Source organism: Gallus gallus, chromosome 4, assembly GCF_016699485.2.
Source record: "Gallus gallus isolate bGalGal1 chromosome 4, bGalGal1.mat.broiler.GRCg7b, whole genome shotgun sequence".
Classification (NCBI taxonomy): domain Eukaryota; kingdom Metazoa; phylum Chordata; class Aves; order Galliformes; family Phasianidae; genus Gallus; species Gallus gallus.
Window position 1 is genome coordinate 79,238,195 of NC_052535.1, and position 17,593 is coordinate 79,255,787.

The 17,593-nt window shown below is 38.2% G+C and overlaps 1 protein-coding gene across 7 annotated transcripts in view; it reads left to right on the forward strand.

The window, feature by feature from the left end:
* Nucleotides 1-17,593, forward strand: part of MAN2B2 (mannosidase alpha class 2B member 2) — a 29,968-nt gene that overhangs the window by 6,648 nt on the left and 5,727 nt on the right. For all 7 annotated transcript variants that reach the window (XM_046940670.1, XM_046940672.1, XM_046940668.1 and 4 more), the window contains 8 exons: nt 3,463-3,568; nt 5,644-5,816; nt 6,784-6,899; nt 7,940-8,117; nt 9,610-9,808; nt 13,302-13,492; nt 14,311-14,494; nt 15,381-15,514. In XM_046940670.1, the coding sequence (XP_046796626.1) occupies nt 3,463-3,568; nt 5,644-5,816; nt 6,784-6,899; nt 7,940-8,117; nt 9,610-9,808; nt 13,302-13,492; nt 14,311-14,494; nt 15,381-15,514 (1,281 nt within the window). The remainder of the gene's footprint in view (nt 1-3,462; nt 3,569-5,643; nt 5,817-6,783; nt 6,900-7,939; nt 8,118-9,609; nt 9,809-13,301; nt 13,493-14,310; nt 14,495-15,380; nt 15,515-17,593) is intronic.

Genomic DNA, 17,593 nt, shown 5'->3' on the forward strand with positions numbered 1-17,593 from the left:
TTATCTCTGAATCTAGCACGTCTTGCAAAAGAACCTTAGCTCTAAAGGCAGTTGCAAGAGGTTAAAACCTAAGCTGTAGATCAGAGCGGTAGGTGGTGGTAACCTTTGCACTGAAGACTCTCTACACTTTGCAATTCTTGTTTCATCAATGAGTTTCTTATTTGGTGGCACAGCAGTGCAAGATGGGTGATTCTGAAAGAGGCTGTGCCCAATACCTCTCAAACATCTGAGACTTACAAACAGCTGCCTAATGCTGCTCACAAGAAGGAATTTCTTTCTTTCTTTCCAGTTAAATGTTGCTCAAAAAATTGCTGTTTCTAAGCAGTGTTAGTGTAGCTAAGGGAAAAACGTAGGATTCAGCAACAAGAGCTGTTCCTTGGGTTTCTTTATTGAAGAGCTGTGATCCATTTGAATCTTGAGAGTTTTAACTCAAGATTTTTTTTTTTTCCTGGTAAATACTTTGTGAAGTTTGGTTTCTTATGAATCAATCATGGTGAAATCAAAGGCTGGAGTGGCAGCCTAGTGGATGGTCATGTATCCGATTGCAATGCATAATGTTTAACCCTCTCTAGATCAGTGGGTACAAGTACATCTTCCTATAGGTTCTCATTTAGAACTTCAGGCAACAGCAGTGTATTACATGCAGTACACTAAATTTCAGTTTGTGTAAAGACATCTGGTTTGATTTTTTTGGCTGATTCAGTGATTCAGGAGCCAGTGAGTGGATTTGATTGTCATTGTGGGTCCCTTCCAACTTGCAACGTTCCATGATTCTATGAAGCTCTGTGGGTGTAAAGTGTCGTGTAAGAAATGCTCCTCCTATCTGTGTTTTTGTTTGTTTGCTTAAACACAGTTCTTCTCTAAATTCTGAAATTTCTGTAGTGTTTCTTATTTAAATAATAGCTTACAACCTGTGTGCAGCTTTGCTGTGCATAGGCTGCTCTTTGCCCATGCTTTGCAAGGAAGTTTTCCTGTTTTTAATTCAAAAATAATGTTGTAAATCTAGGGTGGGGCCATTAAAGAAAATAGCAGAGACTGCTTTGTGCATTGCAGTGAAGTTCTCTTTCTAATGGAGTCTGTTATTTAAAGTACGTTGTGTTGCAATAACACAAACTGTAAGTAAAAGACCTATAATTCCTTATAGTTCTTAATATCTATTCCTATTATGTGGTGTCTGAAGAGTAAATATTCATCACATTTGACCTCAGCAGCACCGAATTAGTATATATGATTCAGCCTTTACTTTCCTTGTCCTGATACTTGAGACTTTCCTGCATTTTAACCCATTCTCTAGTTACTTTATAGTTGATGCTTTTCTGAAAATTAAAATCATTAAGAACAAGTTTCTCTTGAACCTGTGTGTCAAACACTGAATTTATAGGAGCTATGATGGTTGTTAATAACTGACATGTTTTGAACACTAGGAAGTTGCAAATATTGGGCCTTTGAATTAGGTTACTCTGGTAATTGCCCTGCTTTTTCCACTTGAACTCCAACATTAACTATTTTCTGTGGTACAGCCCTAGGGTTTTAATTCTGCTGGTTTCTCCTAACTTTGTGTTTTACTTGAAATGCAGGACTTAGTTCTTTTTCCTTTGGGCATTTCTGCTTTAGATTGGTGGTGGTGTTCAAATCAGTAAAAAGTATGTCCTGAATGCTGAAGCTGGTTTTACAGTTCGGGCAAGAGAATATGTAAGACTGAAATGCATTGCAGCAGCATGTAGCTGAATGTGAACCTCTTAATTCTCAGTGCACGTTGTTCATAGAATCACAGAATGGTTTAGGTTGGAAGGGACCTTAAGGATCATTGAGCTCTAACCCCCTACCATAGGCAGGGCTGCTGGTCACCAAATCAGGCTGCACAGGGCCCCATCCTACCTGGCCTTGAATGCCTCAAGGGATGGAGCATCCATAACTTCTCTTGGCAGCCTGTTCTCTCAGTATTTTGTTTTGTGAACCATTCCTGTCTCCTTACCCTGGCTTGATGTTTCAAGGTTATAATTAGTGGGGAAAAAAGATATTTAGCTGTTTATCTGGTATGTACGGGTGGGTTCATGTAAGGAAGTACTGGTTGTTGCAAGATCTGCAGATATGTTCCACTGTTGTAACAGTCTGCTGCTTGTATAACTGTTATCTCTCTTTCCTAAGTTCCCCTGTCCTTTTTCCCAGATTAAGTCAGTGAAGGGCGTGGTGTAAATAGATATCCATTTTTACTTTTTTTTTCCCCCTTCCTCAAGTTGGATATAATTCAAATTACTTGACTTATTCTTTTAGTATTTTCAACCTCCATGTGGTTCCATGAAACTTAAATGAAGTTTCTATGGTACAAAGTCTGGTTCAAAGATATCTTTTTTGGACATCCATCCAAACAGGCAATAATAACCACAGATGCTTTTCATCTAGGTCAGGACCAGTTCTGTGCTGACACCAGATATCAGTTATCTGGTCTCCCAGCATGCTAATCAGTCACCACAGTCAGCTGGAACTAATTTATGAATGCTGAGCCCTGAAGCATTTTCACAACGTTGTGAATGAGAGAAATGATTATAATCAGAATTGACAATCTGGCATCGTATCTGAGCAGACACAGGGGCATTCACTGAAGGTTCCTGGGGAAATAAACGTAACAGGCCTGGAACAGCCATCCTACATGACAGATACTTAACAATAAACAAATAGTGGTGGGAGAATAAAATATGTATTTATACCTCAAACTTTCAACAAGTCTGTATCTTCAAAGTTCCAGGTAGTGCGGTCGCTATAATGAAGACAGAAGCCTCACGAAGACTTTTGGAAAGGGACACAGGTTGTTATTGCCCTCCCTCCACACACACTCGTACAACTTTATCCAGCATGTTTGCTGACTATTGCACTTGACCATAGCCTTGGGCTTCTAATGGCTGGAGTTAACAAAGAAGTTCATGATCTTACTGAGATCATGAACTAAAGGAGACCTCAGGAGCCTGGCCATTGCTGCTCGCATGTGGTTTCATATTGCTCCTTCATCTAGCCGCCTAATGGCTTTCCTAAGCCAGGACAACTGCAGCAGGAGGAAGACTTCAGGAGAAGCAATACTATCTTCCAACTCTAGTTTAGTCTTCAGGCAGGGTCCTAGGCTGTGTGTGGGGATGAGAGCCTTATGTTTAGATTAGCATGGCTGTCATCATGATTTTATTCTGAGCAGCAGTATCTAGGTGGCGGTCCATCTTTGTGGCACTACCTGGTTTTATTGTAAGCTGGGTAAATCAATGCACTGTGCAACCCATTAGTGTGCTTTTCCTCCCGACCCTCTGCTTTTTGATGGCACTCAGTACAGACAGCCTTTTATCCCACTTATGACCTGGATGCCCTCTTGACAACTGTTTTGTCTAGGTAATATGCTGTGATTGAAACAAATTTGCAGCCTACTTGGAGAAGACTGAAATGACATTTATGTTCTGTGTCTTAATTTCAATATCATAGGTCCATCAGTTACTTCAGGAAGGACGATTGGAATTTGTCATTGGAGGGCAAGTGATGCATGATGAAGCTGTGACACTAATTGATGATCAGATTTTACAGTTGACGGGTATGCGTATTTGCATTTAATTTTTATTTTTTGTTGTTATGACCTTGGGGGTTTGGTTTTGTTTTCATTTCTCAACCCCAAGTTGCTTTAAAAATATATGTATTGTTCTTTAAGAACTGATTTAAGTATTTCATTTTTTTTATTCACTGGTGAGTCATCTGTATAAAAAAAGGCTTTGCCTTTAAAAAAAAAAAACAGAACTGCAGTAAACAGGGGGGTTACAAACTCCTTTGGGGCAGAGACCTTTTTGGTTTGTGTCTATTTGAGGGCTAAAGCTCCTGTGAAGATAGTTATGATGAAACTGAGGATTTGAAATGCTCTGGAAGAAAATACCTCATAATAATTCAGGAATTTGGGGCAGAGGGGTTGTATTGTTTAGATAAAGTATTCTGCAAAATATGGACCACAGAAGGTCACTGAGGACATCTTAACCTGGTTGAAAGACTTGCTTAATGAAGAGGCCCCTATTTGTAATAATTGATGATGGTTTCTGTTTGAAATTGTCACTTATTTCCAAGAGGTGCACTATTTCTTGTTTTAATTTTCTGGCTTCTACTTCCAGCCAACCATAAAACCATGACAGTGTGTTAGACCTCTCCATTGGATGGTGTAAAGGCTCTCTCAGTGGTTAAGGTTATCTCCATCTGGTTGAAGCGGGGGAGAGGAAGGGGAAGACAGTTCATGCCACTGTTACACTACATATGCCTAGAATATGTTCTGAGGTAGTGACATATGTGGGGGCAGAGGAAGCGATAAGAGGGTGTAAATTAACACTAGTTGCCTATCATGGCTGATATGCCTGCCTGTTTTAGGGCTACACTCTGGACAGCTTCTTACATCAGAGAATAATGGGTCAGATAACAGGTTTTTCATTAGCTAAACCTGACTGCACAATAACACTGTCTGTGTTCCTTGCTTGTCAGTGTTTATCAGGAGTACACGGAGAGCTTCTGCGTTTCCATCTCAGTGAGTCACCACATCACGCTCAGGCAAAAAAGGAGAGGGAGGGGATGGACATTTTTTTTTCATCCAACTCCTGTGTTTATAACTGGTTGAGAGCTTAGTACACCAGAAATATGGTATTTACAAACAATTTTTTTTCTTTAATTGGAGTTAGTTGTGCAAACTATTGTTTGTATTTTAATATTTCATTTAGTGTGTAAATGTAAATGTTGTTTAAAGGATTATTCAAATTTACTAGCTAATTTGGCAGAAAAACAAATATTAACATAATAATATGTCCCCATTATTTTTTCCTGAAAGCACTCTGCTCAGTTTCCACTAAGGGAGTACGTGGAAGAAAAAGAGAAAAAAGATGCATCACTATACAACTATACAAGCAGTATACTACTCTAGAACTATAAGATCAAGATCTGGGGGGTTTTTTGTTTGTTTTTTGTTTGTTTGTTTGTTTGGATGGTTTGGTTTTTGTGGGTTTCTTTTTGGACAGTGACAACCCATGTGCCATGTTCTAGAGTTCTCTGTGAGACCATCTGCTTAGTTGATTGGGCTGTTTTCATTTAGTGGGTTTGCCTGAGTTGATCCTGTTGTCTGGTCTTTCTGATTTGTGTATTCTATTTTCTTTATTATTGAAATTCATGTCAATACTAAAAAACATTGCTTATAAATAACATCTTCTAACAATAAATCTGTTAACCTTTGTCTTTTTTCTATTTTCATGATCCTCAGTCATAGTCATGTTAGTCTTGTCTACTGGCTGCCTCCTTTGTTCTTTTATCATTGATATGAAACTAACATTTCCTGACATTAGGTTGAATGATTTTAGCAAACCCAAACTGGAACTGCAGCATCAACCTACTAGCCTTAACTTAATCTGTCTTTAGGTACTGTTTCTGAGACCTGTCTAGTTCATGTTTATTATTCATCCTTTATGGTGTTAATAAGGTATACTTGGCATAGCAAAATAAATATTGTCATTGTGAGACTTTAAATGCTTTGGAAAACAGCAATAAAGAGCTATTCTCTAAGTGCTTATCTGTCATACTACCTGCATATTACGTTTAGAGAATGAACTTGTAGGATTGCACCTAATATAAACAAATTTTGCTTTGCAGAGGGCCACGGGTTTTTATATGAAACTTTTGGGATCAGACCTCAGTTTTCTTGGCACGTTGATCCTTTTGGAGCCTCAGCTACAACACCAACTCTTTTTGCTCTTGCTGGCTTTAATGCTCATCTTATCTCTCGAATTGACTATGACCTGAAGGCTGACATGCAGAAAAACAAGGTAAAAATTCTGGAGGACTGGAACTCACGACAGCATATCCATATAATAATCTAAACTATATATCTAATCTATATACTCTGAATAGTCTAAATAATCTAATAATATAAAGATCTATAATAATCTAAACCATGACATTATGAAAGGCCTCTCTGTGCAAGGAAACATCGGTATTTCTTCTCTAAAAGTAACTGAAATTCTTCTCTAATACTGCATGTGGTAGTGGTCAAGTCTGTACAATACTGTCAACAATGTCTTCATGACTTGGTCAAGGACAAAATAGTCTAGCTTGAGAATGATGCAAAATGTGGGCAGTTTGTCAAGGGATAAGTGGTCATGGAATTAGTACTGTTAGAATTTAATCTTTTAGAATGGATTTCACGTTCCCATAAGAGAATCTTTGGTATCTTGTTTTTATATACTCAGCTTTGAAGTGTAGAGTTTGTGTTTGGGGCGGAGGCTGTCATGGCTTGGAACACTTACTTGTGACTGTAGGAGTGATAATACTCTCTCAGTTGGGGTTGCAGCTAAACACTGTTTTGCTGAATTCAGTTTGTTTCAAATTCTACTTTTTCTTGCACAAAGTGTTCCAGATGCAGTAAATATTTTTCTTTTCATGACATGATGTTTTATCTTGGTCTGTCGACAATTTTATGCGCTAAATTGTGTGCAAATAAAGGGCTTTGACTGGTATGAGCTGAGCATTAGGCAAAGCTGTTATGAATGTTGCATAGAATTCAAGCATCTCTGGAGAACAGGACTCTTGTTGAAGTTGATGAAACCAGGACTTAGTGCCTCAAGCTTGCAGTGAATTCTGATTCTTCCTTTCTGCTTTTTTGAGCTTTTGATTATCTGTTCCCATGAAAATGTTTTCAGGCACCAGGCAGTCTGGAGGCTTCCAAAATGGTAGTTCTGTGCTTGTCCTCAAGGATAATGTTTTTGTTGTTGTTGTTGTTGTTTTGTTTTCCAGAAGCTTCAGTTTGTATGGCAGGGTTCTCCTTCCTTATCTGAAAGTCAGGAGATCTTCACCCATACTATGGATCAGTACAGCTACTGTACCCCATCGCAACTGCCTTTTTCAAACAGGTCTGAAGATTTCAAAAATATGCAGAAATATGCTTTGGAGAGTTTATATTGTGAGAACTTAAGAATTTCCTTCGGTGGAATGACCTTAAAAATAAGTTGATCTAATTCCAACCCTCATACCGTGGGCAAGGATGCCACCCACAACAGTGTTCTTTCAGCAATATTCTCCTGCTTTCCTTCATAGGCCTGTGGTAGGTCAGTGAGAAGTCTAGACTGTGGATCTGAGTCAGGGTTATTAAGCACCCCCAGCTACCCACCATGATACATGAAATCTGCTCAGTACCTGACAATTGAATTCTCAAAAGTGACATTTTCTACTGACAGGCATTGAAAATACTTCAAAATATTGACAGACTTTAAAAATAATCTTTTGTACCAGCAGGAGTCTTACAACACAGGTACAACTTTCATCTACACACAAATTGTGTCAGTTCCTATCAGAATAATACATATGGAATGAAAATGTGGAACGAATCAATTACTCTAAACAGGATATGCCCAAAACAGGACTGGATTTTTGTTTCTCTGCCTGAAAGTTTAAGAACTCCAGGAAGCTTACTGTGGACTTGGCTATTGCTAGTTGATTTTCTGTGGGAGATTTTCAGCATTATATTGGACTGAGATTGTGTAAATTATGTGTGTATAGAATAGACAAATTTTCCATTTATTTTGTGGAAAAAAAATTGAGAGCTGTGAACTGAAAACTTTATTATCCAGTAATATGCACTGTGTGAGCACAGTTTACTTATGGGAACATCCTCGCTGTTTCAGAGCTAGCTGGTTTGTTCTGTGATTTCTTTGTTCTATGGAAGCAAGCAGTAGAGACTTGGAAAATTGCACCAGGAGAAAGAAAAACAGACAGCCTTCCGCCTAACCTACCTGCTAATAAACACTAAAATCTAAACATTGACAACAAATTTTAGCTGAATTTCTTGCTTCTGTATTCCCTCTGTCAATGTTTTATCCTAGCACCTTTCGATGAGTTTCTCTCAGTTAGTTGAATAAATTTTGTTTATAGTCTATTATTTTCTTCTTCCTAGATCAGGATTTTATTGGAATGGATTTGCAGTTTTCCCAGATCCACCAAAAGATGGTGTTTATCCAAACATGAGTCTCCCTGTTACAGATACCAACATCCATATGTACGCACAGGCCATGGTGGCAAACATTAAGGAGAGAGCAGTCTGGTTCCGAACAAATGATGTTTTGTGGCCATGGGTAAGTGCATTATCATCAGAGTTTACCTGGGAAGTGGCCAGTACACCTACAGTACGGGCAGTAGGTAGGTGCTACTCTGCTACGGTAGGTACTGCCCAAGTACAGAGTACAAACCATGCGACCATGAGAAATGCTTTTCTAATAAGCGGGGACCAAATGTCTGATTAGTAATTATTTCTGAAAACCAGAGCTTTCTCATACTGTCTGTGGACTGTCTACCAAATCTTCTACCCTACCCAATATAGAAACAGATACGAGAGTTGTAATGATAACCTCTTGCCTAACTATGTACTATGATCTGTTTTCCTCACTTTGTGCTGTCTGTTCAGGTGACCTCTTTACATAATTGCTTAGCACAACAGAATTCTGTGTTAAAAGAAGTTAGCATTACAGAAAATGTACTAGGCATTAGATAGACAACATCTCTTCAAACTCAGTCATTTTCTCATGCAATCTTTATATTTTACTTAGAGATGTATCCTAGATGGATCATCCAAACACTTTTTTTTCCAGCAATCTGCTGTATTAGTTATGTCCGACATGTCAAAATAGCACTGATACACTTTTGCTGGTTTTAAGGTGTTAGAAAATAACCTCTCCTAAATTGAATGTACAGTCTGTTTTTGAAGTTTGGTGGTTGCTGTAGGTCTTGTAATTACAATTAAAAGATAATGTGTCTTCTCAAAGGTGGATATTTCACCAGAATATCTGTTATTGCAAAGTGAACATTTTCTAGTGGGTGCAGTTTTGAGTTACTGCTTTGTTTCTCTCCTGTTTCTCTCACTGTTCGCTGTGGCTGAGTGTCTCATTTTTCATGTTCAGCTACTGTGTTTGAGTAAAGGCTTTGTTATAACAATGTTATTTGCTTGTTGTTTGTTTATAAAACATTTGTACATGCAGGTAGCCTATAATGAGATGCCTTCAACAGAAGTCAGAGGTTATGCAAGCATACTCAAAAGAAAAAAAAGAAGAGGCTTTACTACACACTGTATCACCCCCCCTTAACAATTAGGGTGAGCATATAGTCTACGGTCAAGGCAGGGAGTCAGCAACATATCGTGTGATATTTGTATTACAGAATTCACTTTCCAGATAGTTTTGTTTCACGCCATGTCTGCACTTCCTAAGGCGTATTTTCTGCTTTTAAGAATGCTCCTAGAACTTCTGTACTTTCTAACTGTGAGAAGCACAGTGTGAAAAGAAAGATCTTCTTTCTAGTCATATATTCATACATTTTCCAGTTGCTGCCACATCTCATGTTCTTGCACGATACAATACATCAACACACTTCTCTCTGACTGTAATACCAACTGGTTGTCAGCTGATCTGTGCAAGTAACCATATCCCTACCTGAGGTTTCTGTAACAAATAACTTCTTTTATGGTCAGTCAAGTTCAAAAGAAATACCACTTTAATGTAGGCTGTTTATAAAAAGATCCTTCTAAATTATATGACCCAAAGTTATTTTACTGTTCTGTTTTTGGAATTTCAGGGCTGTGACAAACAGTTCTTTAATGCATCTGTTCAGTACTCCAACATGGACCTATTGTTGGACTACATTAACAAGCATTCTGATGAGTTTGGAGTGACTGTCCAGTATGCAACTGTTGGTGATTACTTCCAAGCAGTTTATAGCAGAAATCTTACGTGGGAAATAAGGACTTCTCAAGACTTCCTTCCATATTCAACAGGTAATTAAGTTAACAACTACATGACATCTGCTCCAATTGTACCTATCTATAGTTTTAATAAAGGAAACTGAGAAAATGAGAAATTAAAAAGCCATCAGTGTGCCCTTGTGGCCAAGAAGGCCAATGCATTAAAAAGAGCATTGAAGGCTAGCGAGGGAGGTTTGCCTCCCCTTCCTCCCTTCCTAGGTGATGCCACATCTGGAGTACTATGTCCAGATCTGGGCTCCCCAGTTCAAGGAAGACAGAGAACTTCTTATCAATGCTTATAAATATCTAAAGGGCGAGAGTCAGTAGGTGGGAGCCAGACACTTTTCAATGGTGCCCAGTGACAGAAGAAGGGGCAATGGCCTCAAAATGGGTCATGGGAGGTTCCATGTGAACGTGAAGAAAAACTTTCAGCAGTATGGAGCCCTGGAATGGGCTGCCCGGAGAGTTTATGGTATCTCCTTCTCTAGAGATGTTCAAAACCCATCTGGATGTGTCCTTTGCAATCTACTGTAGGGAGCCTGCTTTAGTGGTGGGAGTGGACTAGATGATCTTCAGAAGTCCCTTCCAACCACTACAATTCTGTGATTCTGTGAAAAATAGAATCCAGAATCATAGAATAGTTTGCATTGGAAGGGACCTTAAAGGCCATCTAGTTCCAACTTCCCTGGGCCCCATCCATCCTGATCTTGAACACTTCCAGGGATGGGGCATTTATTTACATTACCACCATGTTCTATAAAATAAGACAAATTGATCCAAACTTAGTGATATAAGAAAGATAGTGCAGTGGTTGTAATATTTCATTGGGACAGCTAGCAGCAAAGGATGGAGGAGGAAAACATGAAAGAAAAAATATGAAAATAGGAAAACTCTGTTTTGCTTGAAGTATACATTTTTGAGTAATCTGTTTTGTGTAGACATAAAACTTGGTATTCGTTATTTTCTCTGCCTCCTACACATCAGCACAAATGCACAAATACCTGTAGTCTCCTGCAGTATTAAATGGGTGTGTTATATTTCTCTACCTCTGAAATGATCCATAGTAGGTACACAGTGCTTCGGGATCCAGGGAACTGAAAGGAAACCAGTAAACCAAACGATACCTTGAAACAAATGGCTGTGTGGCCATATAGAGCAATGTCTCACTGTTGCTATTTAAAAAAATTGGATTATGCATAAATTAGAGCAGAGATGGGAAGAGTGGCACTGAGTAATCTGAAGGAAGAGTCAGGTAACCAAGGGAACAAGGAAGGGCACAAGGTGATGTTAAAGCTCAAAGATTACTTCTGTGTTAGTGCAGTAGAACAGGAGCGGATCAAAGTGAAACAACTGGTGCTGAGAAGTCAATGCTCACATGGTATGTATTCAAGATATATAGGTATAATCTGATCACATGGACTGAATGTCCATTGACACTTGGAACATACCTTCAGGGTTTATTACTACATGAAAGAAATTCAGTTTGTGGTCTGCAAAGCCTTTTTTTTTAATGTCAAGTGAAACATAATAGGTAAGGATGACCTGTGGCTTCACTTGACAACATTGTACTGGTCCAAGCAAAAGACTGTGGTAGGTGCACCCCAACTTCCCTCCCCCTCCCCCACCTTCCGTCTCCTGTAGCTCTAGGAGAAAATCTAGTCCTTGTCATGAAATGAAACAGTTATAAGTTCTGGGAAAAAGAATTGTGTTATAAGCGAGGCCTCAGAGAGGAAAAACATCCCCTGTAACTCTGAATTTTTGTAGTATGATGGCACAGATTTATTGAAGTTGCTGCTTGCTTGTTACTTGATATGCTTTTCAGGTAGAATTGGGAAGTTATTAAGAAAGGTGTGCTGTACTCAACATCCTTTTAATCCCTTTCCACACTAAATTTAATCTTTAATCTTGTTTCATATTAGGGTCAAAAAAAAAGAGAATGTAGAGAGAAGACAGTAGGTAACTTCTCAGCTTCAAAACTCGTTAGTTGCTTTCATTGTCTGCATAAAATTATTGTTGGAATACCTTTTCTATATAGTTGTAGCTACAACTGCTTCATCACATTCTTGACACTGTGGGTTATATCTTGGACTATTATGACCCAAATATATCTTATACATCTAATAATCTGTAGCATGTCTTTTAACTTTTAAATAATAAAAATAACCATTTCTTCCTGTGAGTCATTGCATGGACCGATCCCTGACTCACTCACTTCCCCTGAGGGATTGTGTCATTTCTAATAACTTGCTGATAAATACATTGTGAGTTCTAACTGCTAATAGCCTTTTACATCTGAGCTCTTACCTGTATCTTTTGGTGTAATTTACAGGCTGCAGTCACTTGTCACTAGCTTGCATAATAGCAGCGCCCTTAATGCTCCATGTGGGTTCCCACACGTAGATGCAATCTCTTCCCTAAACATCTTACTGTGCCTTGCAATTACAGTATAGATTTGAGTGCACTTTCTCCCACGTACTGTTTTGCTTCATGATGATTAATCCTCTCTCATTCTTTCTATGTCATTTTATTATGAGTCACTTATTGGGCTCAGTGTCACTTCTGACATATGCCTTGGAAACTCAAGTTTTAAGTCCCTGAAAGTTATTTCCTTCTTCCATTCTACATTTGTTGCACCATGCCGCTGTGCATGTGCAAAACTTGCTCGTAACCTTGAAAATTGAAGAGGAATTAATTCTGGTTGAATCCATACCATTTCTTCAGTTGATAAAGAGTTTGTCCTACCGTTTTTGACCTAAAGATCCCATTCTCTAATTGTTGCTTCTAATTGTAGAATGCTAGCAGATTGTTACAGTTGCATATACAGACTTTAGAAAACACTGTCTGCAGCTTCTCTATGGAAAACTAATTCATCAGTGGTTTATCTGTTTAAAAAACAAACAACGAAGGAGAGATTTGGAAATGTTAAGACAAGTAACTTGTTTTCCCAGTTTGTCATACTAAAACACATCAGCACAAAGGAACCATTGAAATATTTTGCACTGACCACTTGAGGGCACGTTTTGGTATAGTTTGAGGTACTGGAGTAGTATGGGGTCATGTTGTCTCATCACCGTTTCTACTCCACGTTGAGGATTTAAAATTTAAAATAGATCCTTTTATTTAACTAATAGTGGAGAAAACAGAGGGTAATAACCAAAGATTATAATCTGACTTGTTAATATAATGTCCTTCAATGAAAATTATACAGTGTTTTGTGCAGGTCCACAGAAGAGTTTCTACAAATGTAGGTTAGTGCAAGAGGTAGGTACTGATACAAAGCTCTTGCAGGTAGGAGCTTTATATCAGTAACTGCATTCCTAGACTTGTACAAAAGACTATACTTATCCAAAGGGCATAGTTATTGCTCTCTCTTTGTAGGATTTGTAACTATTCCATTTGATGCATGGTGTGTAATACACAGCAGTTTTCATGTGAGAAGGTGTACAGTAGTAGGCTAATAAATAGCAAATAAACAGTAACTGAACTGGTATTCTGGACTTCATTGGATCTCTTCAACTCTTAACAGAGCCATTTCAAGCCTGGACTGGATTTTATACTTCTCGGAGCATGTTAAAAGGAGTTGCAAGGAGAGCAAGTTCACTGCTTTATGCTGGAGAGTCCTTTTTCACACAGTATGTCCGGACACACCCAGCAGGTTCTATCTGCAAACACGGAGCCCTAAAGCAGCTTCAGAGCCTTAGATGGGCGGTTTCAGAGGTAAAGAGTGTTATATATACATATATATATTTTTAAATTTTAAATAAAAATATTTATTGCATAAAGGAAACACTTCATTTATAGAGTCTCCATGTCACATGTATAGTTTTAGCAATAATTTTCCCTTGTAGCAAGTCTGAAGTGTAAAAATAAATAAAAAATTGACAAACAACTGTCTTGAAACAGGACTTCAGTCCCGTAGCCATACATTCCTTGTGTGGTTACTTCCAAATTTTAAACATGTGGAAGTCCTTTTCTCAGTTATATTATTTAGTTACAATGATTGCAGTAAAAACCTGAACAAACTCGGAGTTCTGTGATAATCTCTTTTTGTGCAAGCTGGGAGAGGAAAGATTTGTTCCATCAAAGTTAAGCAACTAAGCAATGGGCTTCATGCCATTAAGCATTCATAGACCTTGGTGCTTTTGCTGGTCACAAATATTTTGTCAACTAAGTTATTGAACAGAACTTAGTAGCAAATGAAAAACCCGTCTTGCTATGGTATTCTTGATTTTTGTGTTGTTTTTTTTTTTTCTTCTAATACATACCTTCAGAAATGTTTAAGTACTAAAAAAATGATTAAGTGTGGATGGACATCTGTGTGTATCTTCTCTTTGACCATTTTTCTCCATGTACAGCAATTTGGAGCAGGCAAAACGCAGATCTATGAGTGTAGCTGTAGTACCTTATTATTTTAAATGAAATGTCTGAAGGTTACTGGATTGGTTTTTTTTTGTTTTTTTTTAAAAAAAGAAAGTTCTGAAGATGTCATTTGTCTGCATTGCGTTGTGACCTTTCAAACTACTCTTAAATGTAAGGTCCAGCACCATGATGGCATAACAGGCACAGAGTCTCCTAAAGTGACAAACATGTACATGGATAACTTGATGTATGGAATGTTCAACGTCAAGAAGTTAATGGCTTCCATAATCTTTGATATGAACAATGCTAAGAAGAGTGGAGAGGTCTATTATATTTACAATAAAGACTCGGGAAAACCAGGTACTTTTTAAGACAGCCTTTCCAATTTCTTGACTATCTTATGAAAGTTACCATGTTTCCTTCAGAGAGAGTCAATACATTTATCACCTAAATTTTGTCAACCACTACTGGAAAATCATGTTTGCTGTATAAGACATCAATTAGTTCAGGCTTAGCATGAGCTCTCAGATCTCAAGCACCTGAAAACAGGGCTTCTTAGCTGTTAGACAGAGCTCTGACCCAGTATAAATGTCAAAGTTGGCTCCTAAGTTCAGACCTCAGCTGTATAAGAGAGAGGAGGAAGATTACTAAACTAAGCCTACTACGCAACGTAATCCTATGCAGTAACAATCATAGTCACAGCTAAGACAAGTTCTTGCTATGATGTACTGCCAGTGAGTATAAAAATGTAGAATAGTTTTAAGGATGCTGTTCTAAAGACTTCATTGCTTTTTGTCTTGACTTTGGAAAGTTTTTAAACTGTCAAATATAAGCAGTGCCGTGGGCTGCACAACAGACTGATTTGGTTTTTTACAGGGCTGTTTTTAGATTAGGCTTCTCATTTGATCTTCTGTATAACTCTCATAAAGTTAATTCTGCATGACAGCGAGTTATGGTAAGCTGCTTATTTTCACCAAATGCTTTTACATTCAACGCAGGTGCCACTGGCTGAATACAGGGTCTCTTTTTATTGAGTAAATAATAGGAAAATACAGCAGAAGGGGTTTTTATACAGTACTGTGAAATGTACTACTACTTCCAATCATGAAGTTTTACTGCAGGTCTTTATGTTAAAGTTTTGTAATGTAGTTGTACCTAGATAGATCTCGTAACTACTTTTCAACATCACATTTTAAAAATCCTAACTGTAGTGACTGATTGTTCTTACTTGTTTGTCTACACAAAGGTACTACAGATACTGACCATTATGTCATTGTCTATAATCCCCTGGCCTGGAACATCACTACAATTGTCACAGTCCCTGTCAACATCTCATCAATGAGTGTTTATGATGAACTGGGACATTCTGTACCGGCACAGGTATTTCAAAGTTGTTTCTTTCTGTTGCTTTTTCATTCATTTGCCAGTTCTCACTGACTTGATTCTACATGGTAATACAGTACATTACAGGGAGACCAAGGATTACTTCAATTTGGGATTTGCCTAGTTCTCCTTTAAGTGATGGTTTTGTTTGTTTTCCTTGCCTGTTCTCTCACTTAGAAATTTTTTTAGCTTTAATGTCCAAAAGCCTTTCTACTCTTATTGTGTGTTTGGTTTGTCCTTTGCATGTCTGCTGTATACCACTTGGCAGGTTTTAGCCTAGCTTTTATGTTGTGTTTTTAAAAATTAAAAATAATCAGATAAACACCATTGTTTCCAATAAAGCCTTATGGGCATAAACCCTGCCCTCCCCAAATCATGGTCCTGTTTGTACAGTTGACATATTGCCTTGGAAAGGAAGTGAGATTTTAGAAAAGTAGGATCTTAGTTATAAGCCCAAAGGGAATAAGGGACAAGCAGCTGCCTAGGAAATTCAGCTCATTCTATGTTGTAGCTAAGGTCCATGACAAGACCAGCTGTTTCTCAGGAGGAAAGATGATGACCTTGCATGAAGGCTGGCATCAGCCTTTCACAGGATAGTCGGCTTTGTAGAGTGCATCACCCAGTGGTTTGAAAGACCTGTGGGAATGTCTCCTGCATGGAAAGGCCTGAAGAGGCTCAACATGCTTCCTGATAGTCCCCTCTGTCTGCAAGATGTCGTATAACTCAGCAGCTTTTGCCTGGTGGACAGAGTTCTTCTTATTAATGTGACTCATTACTGCTGCTATGCATCAAGGCGTGCTGTAGTCAGGTAGGGATACACAGCAGCTATCTGGGCTTTAGGCATATATACAAGATGATGGCGTGAGGTCTTATTGCCTTGATTAGGAAGCCATTAGTCCCTTGGGTTAGTGTATGGTCGTGCTCACCTGTCAGCCGCTTACTTCCCAGTTGTCTTCTCTGAAGTATTTTAGCTTTGTAAGATAAAAGCAGGAGACTGAAATGTTTTTAAAGCTTTTATTTCAGGATATAGAATGCCCTCAGGCCAAGCTGTTGTTTTTTACTTAAAAGTTCTCTGTTCCAGAGTTGTTGCGTAGTCTTTTTTTTTGCTAGAAGTTGCCCCCATGTGCACATGGATAGTCACTTAAATGAAAATGAAATCCATTTATAAGTAATGTGCAGTTAGTTCAGGATCATTTCAATGTACATTTATATCGCACATTCCTTCCCCTCGGGAGAGAAATCTTTAGCTGAGAGCCTTGATCTAAGTATATGGTTGAGAGGAAGTGGGGGTTGGCAAAAACTCTGCTACCTTTGGTACCACGTGCATGAGTTGCATAATAAAGGGACAAAATAGGATTAGGCCCTTTTGGTACCAAGGATAGGAGGTCTGCAGTACAAGTGAATGTGTGCCAGTACAAAGTGTGAAGGTTTAGACAGCTTGCTTTAACTTCTGTTTAATGGCAGTTAAGCTCTCTGACTATGTAATCTGTACAGTATTTGTGTAATTCATTTTCTTTCCCCAAATAGGAAGTAATAATAAATTACATAACAGTAATAGGAAGAATATATGTAATTGAATAAAAAAAAAATTAAGATATTTTGGTACTTAATAACACTGGTGTTCTCTTTATACAAAAATATGCCACAAGATTTCACTTCTCCTTGTCCCTTGCTTAAGGTGAGGGTATACCTAGTCGCTTCTTCCTCTTGCCACCCATTTTCTCATATTCTCACTAATCACTTCCTTTATGTTTCAGCCTCTTCTGTCATTTAACTGATTAGTTTTAGTTATAAATATTTCTGATCATTACCTTTTGCTATGTGATGTTAAGATCTTTAATGCTATGTTCACAACAAAGTATACAACGTTGCTAAGTGCTTAGCAACCTTCCCTTTGCTAGCATGGCTAGGCTTAATCTGAGGTCACTAAACTCCTAATTAAAAGGAGCATGGATCTACATTATAATTAAGAAGCATAAGACTAGCATGTATAGAACTATATTTTTGTAGTATTAGTTAATTTCTGTAGTTTAGAGCTTACAACACACAAGGACAGTTGCCTTGCTAATTCATTTT